This window comes from Galeopterus variegatus, unplaced genomic scaffold (assembly GCF_000696425.1).
Source record: "Galeopterus variegatus unplaced genomic scaffold, G_variegatus-3.0.2 Scaffold109, whole genome shotgun sequence".
Lineage (NCBI taxonomy): Eukaryota > Metazoa > Chordata > Mammalia > Dermoptera > Cynocephalidae > Galeopterus > Galeopterus variegatus.
In genome coordinates, this window is record NW_007726220.1 from 421,887 (window position 1) to 432,435 (window position 10,549).

A 10,549-nucleotide genomic window follows, 5' to 3' on the forward strand; every position below is an offset into this window, starting at 1 on the left:
AGGCAGTAGAAAGACAGCCAAGAGGGATTTTGGCTTTATTTATATTATTTGAAATGTTTTACCTGGAAGGTGTTTATGTTTTACTTGTATAAGTAAAAACAAAAATGTTCAAAATAAAACACTTAATTTTTCAAAGCCATTTGAACAGAGCCAAGTTCTTGTCTTATGGATGAACCCTTGATTCTTACCCTATTCCAAAATACACATTTCTTTTTCCTGTAGACAAGTAGCTCATTACCAGAAGCTGGCAGTTTGATAAGAAATGGAGACTATGGAAAGGAGTGCATGAGGAGCCTACTGGTCCCTAAAACAGAGCATTGGGCTGTGGGTTTTGTTACAGACTATAGGGTCTAACAAGCATCTTTTTGTTTGGGTTTTTTTGGTGGCTGGCTAGTACAGGGATTGAACCCTGGATCTTGGTGTTATCAGCACCACACTCTAACCAACTGAGCTAACCGGCCAGCCCGCTGACGAGTGCCTTTTGAGGCCTTTTCTGGCCTACACAGTTGCGCTGCCTCTTTGAGTTTGTTCTCGTTGGCTTAGAGGACAGGTGTCCTTGGTTTAACTTAGCCCTCAAAACGGGGATAGAATCCATCTCTCGGGATGAACCCAGGGCTCTCAAAGTACTAAAGCAACTTTAACTGCAGTTACTTCAGTCCTTTGAGAGGGAAGAGATTCTTTGGTGCCACATAGAGGCTGGCCTCTTGAGTTTCATTCTATGCTGGAACTAATTCTGATTGCGTTTTGTTTGTTTGGTTTGGTTGTTTTGGCTGCTGACCGGCCTGGGGATCTGAATCCTTTAACCTTGGTGTTACAAAGTGGTCCTCTAACCAACTGAGCAAACCAGCCAGCCCTCTAATTGTATTTTTAAAGTATGCTACGGTATAGCAGGTCTACTTATTAACAAGAAAGGTAGCATTTTCTGACTCCTCAGCTAACATTGAGAGCTGAATGCAGACACAAATACATACCTACCTATCTACCTTGCATTTGGAGCAAACTTTGTTCCCATAGAACTCAGCAGAAATGCTCCCAGCCTAGCAAAGTGGCCAAATGATTTGTGGAAGGTCCAACTAGTCTAGATATTAGAGAGAGAGCCTAAGACGTGCCCTCTCCAATGAGATCATCAGACTCCAGGGCCGAAGTCACTTTGAACTGATCTTTCCAAGGTGAGGTTGTTTATGTGAATAGGGATAGACTCAAATCAGATCTCCTTCTTCAAATGTGTTTCTTTAAGAGAATTATTTTCTTAACTATTTAAGTATCAGGATTTTCTTTCTTTCTTCAGAGTAGAGTTAGTTCCTAGCCTGAAGTTGGTATTGCTAGACAATGAACATGAGGTAGGAGGTGGGGGGGGGGGTATATTTCTGGGAGTGAATATTTTTCATATTGAGCTTCTTATTGCTAATCTTGGAGTTTACAGACCTAGAATAAACTCTTCACTGATTAAGAGATAAGCAAAGCCCCCATTGTTTATCCTTATTGTACACCAGGTGTTAGGGGTATAGTCCCAGACCTTCTTGGCAGTTAAGAAATTGTCTTTCCTCCGCAATGTATCACTTTTCACCTCTTACCCCTTACGTTGCACAGTATGGTGACTTGGAGTGAGTGAGTCCTTGGTAAATGGAGGTTATAGTAATTTGAGGGAGGGGGATCTATAAATGTTGCCCAAACTTGTTAACTCTTGTAGCTTCTGGTGCCATCCTGGCAGCATTTTATAAAGTTTCCTCATTGAAAAAGAACTCAAGTCTCACTGAAATAGCTGCTTTCTTGGGGCAAGGTGGGGGAGGCGGCTGGCCAGTTTGGGGATCTGAACCCTTAACTTTGGTGTTATCAACGCTGCTCTAACCAACAGCCAGCCCTGAAATAGCCACTTTCTTATAACTATAGAAGTTAGGGCTGGGAAAGATGAAAGTACTAGATCTGCTTCTGAGGGGATAAAACCAGGGTTAGCAAACTACAATTTGTGTGCCACCTACCTGCTTTTATAAATAAAGTTTTATTGGAACATAGCCACTCCCATTTGCTTATATATTGTCTGTGACTACTTTTGCACTGTAATGGCAGAGTTTAGTAGTTTATTCAAAGACTACATTGACCACAAAGCCTAAAATATGTTTTACCTGGCCCCTAACAGAGTTTGCCATATGTAAACTGCAGTATCATGACTAAGTAATGTGTGTAGTGTATTAGTTCTTGGATATTTAAGGAAAATGCTAAGCATGTAGTAGGATTGTTGAAAGGAAAGTCTTTCTGCCTAATATTACCAATCCATGTTCTCTTGTTTGTTTCAGGATCTGTCTGGTTCAATAGACGATCTCCCCATGGGGACAGAAGGAGCTCTGAGTCCTGGAGTGAGCACATCAGGGATTTCCAGCAGCCAAGGAGAGCAGAGTAATCCAGCTCAGTCTCCTTTCTCTCCTCATACCTCTCCTCACCTGCCTGGCATCCGAGGCCCCTCCCCGTCCCCTGTTGGCTCTCCCGCCAGTGTTGCTCAGTCTCGCTCAGGACCACTCTCGCCTGCTGCAGTGCCAGGTACCCTCAAGTGCTGGGCTTTGGGGAGTGGGGAAGGTAACTGACCCCAGTGATATTAGGGATCCCCAGCCTTCTGTTGGCAGAGAGAGCATCTCTGGCTCTTGTCTGCATAGTTTCCCCTTAGCATTTGGAGAAGGAAGATAGGAACCGCTTGGTAGAATCTCTCTGTATATGTGATACTAAGGGGTGCTTGGCTTCTTCATGAGCCATTTCCAGCTCTGAATTGACCTCCCTGCTAGAATTTCCAAAAGTAGCCATGATTTGCTTATTTCTTTTTCTGTCTGGAGCAGGCAACCAGATGCCACCTCGGCCACCCAGTGGCCAGTCAGACAGCATCATGCATCCTTCCATGAACCAATCAAGCATTGCCCAAGATCGAGGTGAGAGCCTGGGCTTTGGGGGCAGGGATGAAGGGCTAAGGCAGACACTTGAGGACTTTATACAATAGCTTGTGGAGAACTGTATGACCATGAAGCTAAGGACAATCTCAGCAGCAAATTGTGAAATTAGAGTGGGCTTGGCTTTAGGATTTTGTTCCCTAACACTCATTCTTCATTTTTCAGTGCCTGTGTTTTGATGCATTCCCTCTTGCATTGTGTCTGATTTGATCGGCAATTGCTGAAGACTTAGCATTGAGTCTTCACGCATTAAATCATTCACAGTTTTGTTTTTTTGTTATTGCTCTTTGTTTTTTTAAATCTCCATTTAGTAGAAACGGTTGGCATGTCCTGGTTAATGGCTGTTTTTTGTTATTGCTCTTTGTTTTTTTAAATCTCCATTTAGTAGAAACGGTTGGCATGTCCTGGTTAATGGCTGTTTTTTGTTATTGCTCTTTGTTTTTTTAAATCTCCATTTAGTAGAAACGGTTGGCATGTCCTGGTTAATGGCTTGCGTCACTTTGGAGGTGCCTGTAAGGGCACATGACTATATAGCAGATCAGATAGATACTCCATGCCAGTAGCTGCTAAGCAAATATAGATGGTGAAGTCCCAGGATAAGGGAAGAGAGCATTTGTCTCCATTGTACCAAGTTAATAACTGTGTGGACACTACCCACAAATAGGTTATATGCAGAGGACCCCTCAGATGCCCCAGTATACTTCCCCCCAGCCCGGCTCGGCCTTATCTCCACGTCAGCCTTCTGGAGGACAGATGCACACAGGCATGGGATCCTACCAGCAGAACTCCATGGGGAGCTATGGTCCCCAGGGGGGTCAGTATGGCCCACAAGGTGAGTATATTATCTAGTTAGGGGTAGACAGAAGTGAGGGGAGAAAGTAGTTCCTTGTCTGGTACACTGCCATCTGTCTTTAAAAGAGTAGGACTGTTTTTTGCCTTAAATCCACCCATCCCAGACCCTAAAGTAGGGCGGGGCAGGGTTTCATCTTGTCTCCACTTACTGTGTCACCATGAGAAAGTCTGAACTTCCCTGAGCCTCTGTTTCATCTATAAAATGGAATAAGGTGTTTAACCCATGACTGAGAACAGACCTTTAATAAATGGTAGCTGTTGGTTACAATTATTGTTTTTTAGTGAATAAGTCCTAATAGAATAGATCTTTGCTCAAAATCAGCCCTAGGCAGATGTAAAACTGAATATCTTGCACAGAACATGGGATAGAAAGTAAGATGAGTATGTAGAAAGGAAAGAATTCTTGTGGGAGTTGAAGGACCTGGAAAGTAGTAGAGCCAGCTTGCTCTGTGTTGTCTTTAAGATGAGGAGACAACTGAGGCCCGCTTTTACGTGTTCCTAGCCTCCCCTTTACTTTTCTTTCCCATGGGGGTAAGGCTACCATGAAGTTGGTCTCTTTCCTGACCAAAATATTAAATGATTTCCATTGTTTGGAGTTTTAGAGTTGAGAGATATTAGTGAGTCACTAACCAAATCTCTGTCTTCTCTTCCTTCCCTCCCAGGAGGCTACCCCAGACAGCCAAACTATAATGCCTTGCCCAATGCCAACTACCCCAGTGCAGGCATGGCTGGAAGCATGAACCCCATGGGTGCTGGAGGTCAAATGCATGGGCAGCCTGGCATCCCACCTTATGGCACACTCCCTCCAGGGAGAATGAGTCACGCCTCCATGGGTAACCGGCCTTATGGCCCTAACATGGCCAATATGCCACCTCAGGTTGGGTCAGGGATGTGCCCCCCACCAGGGGGCATGAACCGGAAAACTCAAGAAACTGCCGTCGCCATGCATGTTGCTGCCAACTCTATCCAAAACAGGTAAGGCCTGGGAAGTAAATGGTGTCTCAGTGCAAGGAAATCCGTAGTAGAGCCATTCAGATCATTGAATTGAGATGCTTTTGGACCTAAACCAGAAATATATACATTCAAGGGTACTTCAAAAAGTTCATGGAAAAATAGAATTAAAAGATAATACAAATCTGTCCATTAACTTTTGAAGTACCGTCGTACATATGTGTATGTAATTGGTAAATATACATTTTATTGAGAGTTCTTTAGAAAACTAGATTTTCGGGGCCGGCCCATGTCTCACTTGGGGGAGTGTGGTGCTGCTATCACCAAGGCCACGGGTTCAGATCCCTATATAGGGCTGACCAGTTAGCTCACTTGGAGAGTGTGGTGCTAATATCACCAAGCCAAGGGTGAAGATCCCCTTACCTGTCATCTTTTGAAAAAAGAAAAAAGAAAAGAAAACTAGATTTTCTTACAGATAAAAACACCAAAAGTGTTCTTAAGTATTGTAGATTGGTATCACATTTCACATGACCAAATAGCATAAACAGAGAACTTTATAAAAGACAGGTTATTTTGATTAGTAAAGTATGTCTTCAGAGTAGGTGATTTAACTTCTGTCAGTCTACATTTTTGGTTTCCAAAAGTATTCTTAATGACATACGATTTGGATCTGTAGTATGAGAAATAGAGCATGGTAGTGTTGTAGTTTGCTGTTTCTCCTACTGTTCTGTGTGGTCCTATGTGTTTAATTCTGATTCTAAAGTACAGAAGCCTCATGTGATTAGGTGTAATGACTTGAAAATTCATTTATTCTTCCTTGACCACTGATTTCAGTGAATATGACTTCACTTTTATTCAAGGCTCCATTTCTATGCACCCCATTGTTAGTGCTACAGTTCTTAGAGTGAATCTTACTGAGATGTTGGTGAACCAAGGTAGAATAGGGTCATTGATTATATAGAGGTAGATTTGGCAGAACTTAAGAATGATGGAAGTACAAAGTGTGCGTTAGGCCCATCAAGAAAGAATGCAAAGTCACCTTCAGGTGCTGTGCTAGGTCCAGTCTGGTTAGGTTTGGCTTGACGTAGAGTGGTAAAATTAAACATTTCATCTAGGCCTTGTGCCATAGAGAAGGCCCTTAAATGGAAATAGAACTTGGCTTTGGAGGTGGCTTAGAAGAAGGCGGTACTTATGAGACACAGTAGGGCTCTGTTCTTCAAGGAATATACCCCTTAAAATTAAGCTATTTGCTGTATAGAGCTGAACCCGCCTAGAAACTTTTGTGGGTGGTAGAAGATAAGAATATCTAGGTGTTGAGTAGTTCTGGTTTTGGTGACCTGCAGATTTTTTCTTTTTAAGCCTAAATAGGTGATCATACAACCCCATTTAGCACAAGTCCAATCTGAAAGTTTAATCAATGTCTCTAACCCTTGTCTCTCACTTTCCATTTTCTTCCTCAGGCCACCAGGCTACCCCAATATGAATCAAGGGGGCATGATGGGAACTGGGCCTCCCTATGGACAAGGGATTAATAGTATGGCTGGCATGATCAACCCTCAGGGACCCCCGTATCCCATGGGTGGAACTATGGCTAACAATTCAGCAGGTAAGTCCGAGTCATTGCTCACCCCACAGTTTCTTCAAGAGTGATCTTCATGTCACAGCTAAACCTATGGACTTGAGATTTTTTTTCTCTTTTATAGGGATGGCAGCCAGCCCAGAGATGATGGGCCTTGGGGATGTCAAGTTAACTCCAGCCACCAAAATGAACAACAAAGCAGATGGAACACCCAAGACAGAATCCAAATCCAAGGTAAAAATTTTTGTCTTGACTCCTTTCAACTTTGTCCTACCCTTTTCAATGATAGGAAGGGAAAAGGAGAATGACACACTTCCAGCCTTTATTGGCACCGACTAGATAGTCTCTGAAAAAGCTGCTGTTGCCTCTTTTTATCATGAAAGGTCCAAGAATAACAGCTCATTGAATTAGGTTTGAGTTAGCCTAAGAGATCCTGATGTAAATAACATAATATTCTCATAGTTATATGTTGTGGAAGAAATGCCAGACCCGGCAGTGTGGAATTCTCTATATTGTTTGGCTGGTGCGCTCTGTGAAACTGTGCTTCCTGTAACTCGAGCATTGATAGGTGGTGTGTATCACGGAAAACTAGTTGTTCTTCCTGGATCTTACTCATAGCAGCAGGAGTGGTTGGTGCTTGTGTTCTGTACAGGGGGAGAAGAGGCAGATGGGGCTTAGGTCTTTGGCCTCTCTGTAGGTTGGTCCTGGGTGTTCTGTTAGGCAGTGTGGCAGCCTTGGGACCTGTTCAGCATTAGGGTCATTTGAAACATCTCTGTCCTTGGCCATCTACTTTCCCAATCTGTTTAAGCAGGGAAAATAAAAATTGTAGCTGCTCCTTCCTGTGGAACTTCACCTCTGGCTCCCAACCCTTTTGGCCCTAATTATATCTTGGACTCTATAATATCCAAAGCCTTTTAATCAGGTGGGAGATCCTCCTTGATCCACCCTGAGAGGAGGAAGAGTTTCTTTTCACTTTCATCTACCCATTGTCTTAAGATCATGTTTTGAGTTTCTCGAGTTCTCTGAAACAGTATGTAAGTTGTGTGGGGGTAGTAGTGGCTTTGATATCAAGTAAACAAGAGTTTGACACTTAGCCCTGCCCCTTAAAATCTGTAAGATCTTAGGCATTGCCTCCTTGTGCCTTTTCCTAATCTTTAAAAGTGGGTATAATTTTTATTCTCTTTTTGGGCTTTGCAAAAAAAAAGAGAAGGGAAAAATGGTGCTAATTTATAATAACTAATATGTAAAGGCATCTAGCATAGCTCCCAATACATAACATACAGTGTTAGCTTCCTTCCTTTGTAGGAAGAAGGTCTAGCTCCCTTTTGGCCCTTCAACCTTGTGAAGGCAGGGCAGGTGTTAGTGACCACCTCACAGTATGAAGCTTTACTGCTGCACTAATCAAGAGACTTCTGAGACCCTTAGTATAGGCTTTGAATCTGACTCGTTCCTGTGAATTTTGACCTGCCCCTTCCAGAAATCCAGTTCTTCTACTACAACCAATGAGAAGATCACCAAGTTGTATGAGCTTGGTGGTGAGCCTGAGAGGAAGATGTGGGTGGACCGTTATCTGGCCTTCACAGAAGAGAAAGCCATGGGAATGACAAATCTGCCTGCTGTGGGTAGGAAACCTCTGGACCTCTATCGCCTCTATGTGTCTGTGAAGGAGATTGGTGGATTGACTCAGGTGAGTGCCTGATAACTGGCTTCCCCTGGGATTTCAACCAACCCCCATCTCTAGGTACTCCTTGGCTTCATATGATACCATGCATTCCTCAAGGACATCACCCGCTCCTGTTCCCCAAGTCACATACTGACAGACCAGGGAGCACAGGTCTTCCAGAAGATAAGGCAAAGGCAGGAAGCTGAGACCTCCCTGGTTGTATGGGGTATTAGTATTAAGTTTATTGTGTATCTAGGGTCCTACTGAGGTGCAACCACAGGGAAAGTCTGTGGGCATTCTAATTCCGTGGGAGGCAGTTTGGCATAGTAGCAAGGGCAGGGTTTGGAGAGACGGGCCTGGTTTTGAGTCCTGTCTTAGCCACTTATAACCTATATGACCTAAATCAAGGTGTATAACCACTCTGAGCCTTAATTTTCTTATTTGTAAAATATATAAGGGCAGTGTGTACCCTACTCTATCCTGCTAGACTGTCAAAAGTTAGAAGTAACGGGCCAGCCCGGTGGCAAACTGCTATAGTGCGCCGCTTGGGAAGCGCGGTGGCGCTCCCGCCGAGGGTTCGGATCCCACATACAGACCGGTTCCCGCTCACTGGCCGAGCAAGGCGCGGGAGCAACACCGAGGGTTGTGATCCCGTTGCCGGTCCTAGTCCGGTACGGGGGCGACACTGAGGGTTGCGATCCGTTGCCAGACACGGAAAAAGACAAAAAGGGAAAAAAAAAAAGTTAGAAGTAATAAACAAAGCTTTCAGAAATGTTTCTGCTGCATAAATTGGTCTGGAAGATGATACAGGGGCAGCCAGAGTAGTTGTTGACCCTCTCATTCCAGGAAGCTTCTCAGTGGAGATAGGATTTCAGGAGCTGCTTAATAGAAATAGTTCATGAAGGAAGACGTGGTGGAAAATTATGTGTTTAGTTACCTTGTATGGGAGACATAAGTGAATGGATTAATCCTTGATGAAAACCTCTGCACTGGATGCCACGCAGAACCTTGCCCCTACCCTGATATCTTACAGTTTTGTTTTAGACTCAGCCCAGGAGACAAACAGGTGAAGCAACACTGACAGCACACTGGGCCTTGTAGACTTTCCTCCTGTGTGTGTTCTGTAGTCACCAGACCCAGAAGCCTGCTATTGGATCAGAGTTAGTGGCTGAGTTCAGGAGGAGGTGTGGCTGGGAGGGACTTACTCCAAACCTTCTAAATCAGAAGAGGAAAACAGCTGTCACCAGCAGAAAAGAAAGTGATTGGAATAAAGCCAACCAACAGTCAGTTATGAATTCTTTCTCCCTTCAGGATTTATTCCCCTCCCCCACAAAGGAAAACAAAACAAAACAAGGCACGTGCATACTGCCACATAATTGGCGTGGGAAGCAAAGCCACAGAGGGCTTCTGAAGTGACCCTGGGCTTATTCCTGCCACTGAGTTCTCATAGTCAGGCCTCTCCTGCCTATAGGGAAAGGGGGCATTGGGTTAGGTTTGGCTTACTTCTGATTTAGTAGGCTTCTGGATTCACTGAACCTAGGATGAGGGACAGAGGGAATCCGAAAGCCTAGGCCTGTCTTCCTGTTTGCAAAAGAAAGCAAACCTTTTAGATGCTGTGATATAATTGAACTCTGAAGACAATGAGAATTCAGAGGAGAAATAGTGCAATTATAAGTTGGTTTGTGAAGGCTCTAAGAAGGCAAAAGATGAGTCTTGAGCTTTTCTAAAGGATTCATAGGGTGGAGGTGGAGGGAAAGATCATTCCAGTAGACTGACCCAAATGGCATGCAAATGGGAGAGAGTCTGGTATATACCCCACCAAGGCCATCTCCAACCTTAACGACTCAGCTCAGGTGTTACCTGCTCTAGGAAGTATTCCTGGTCACCTCCCTCCATCTAGATTGTCCCCTTCTGTGCTTCCTTAAACTCCTGTCTCTCATATCACAGGTACCAGATCAACACCTAGCACAACCTGTTGAACTTCCTTTGTGGTTTGTGACTAGAAAGCCAGTGTTCCCAGCCTTTGTGGGGGCTTATCAATATACTGGATGAATAAGTATAAGAATACATGAAGAAGGAGACCTGCCTGGCTACATCAGGAAGACTAATTGTAGGGAGCATTTGGGGAATGGTCTTGGGCAATGTACCCTGAAGTTGAGGAAAGGAGGCAGAACTATACTGTAGGCTAGCTGTTGGGGAGGTACAAAAACATTCATAAGGCCTTGAACATCTGGACCATCAGGACAGTAACCGGAGAGGGAAAGGTTCCTGTAGTTACAAGTAACTGAGATTCAAGGAGCAGTAGTACAGGAATGTCAAATTTGCGAAGAGCCCCATGCTGAGATAAAAAAAAAATCAGATATGGAAATTCCCAGTTTGACAAAATAAGCAGGGTGGTCATTGCTATCATCATAAGAGTCTCCATTTTATAAAATGTTTTTATTAGTGCATTTAAAGTAGGATTTGGTGGGGCTGAGCCCGTGGCGCACTTGGGAGAGTGCAGCGCTGGGAGCACAGCAGCGCTCCTGCCGCGGGTTCGGATCCTATATAGAGATGACCGGTTCGCTCGCA

General features: G+C 44.1%; 1 protein-coding gene and 1 non-coding gene across 3 annotated transcripts in view; one reads left to right on the top strand and one right to left on the bottom strand.

Annotated features, from left to right (window-relative positions):
- ARID1A (AT rich interactive domain 1A (SWI-like)) overlaps positions 1-10,549 on the top strand; it is a 72,125-nt gene that overhangs the window by 51,046 nt on the left and 10,530 nt on the right. For both annotated transcript variants that reach the window (XM_008586200.1, XM_008586205.1), the window contains exons 5-11: positions 2,295-2,535; positions 2,826-2,915; positions 3,598-3,765; positions 4,448-4,760; positions 6,197-6,342; positions 6,440-6,549; positions 7,793-8,002. In XM_008586200.1, coding sequence (XP_008584422.1) covers positions 2,295-2,535; positions 2,826-2,915; positions 3,598-3,765; positions 4,448-4,760; positions 6,197-6,342; positions 6,440-6,549; positions 7,793-8,002 — 1,278 coding nt within the window. The remainder of the gene's footprint in view (positions 1-2,294; positions 2,536-2,825; positions 2,916-3,597; positions 3,766-4,447; positions 4,761-6,196; positions 6,343-6,439; positions 6,550-7,792; positions 8,003-10,549) is intronic.
- Positions 388-461, bottom strand: TRNAI-GAU. The gene has a single exon. It is a non-coding gene; the product is annotated as a tRNA-Ile (tRNA).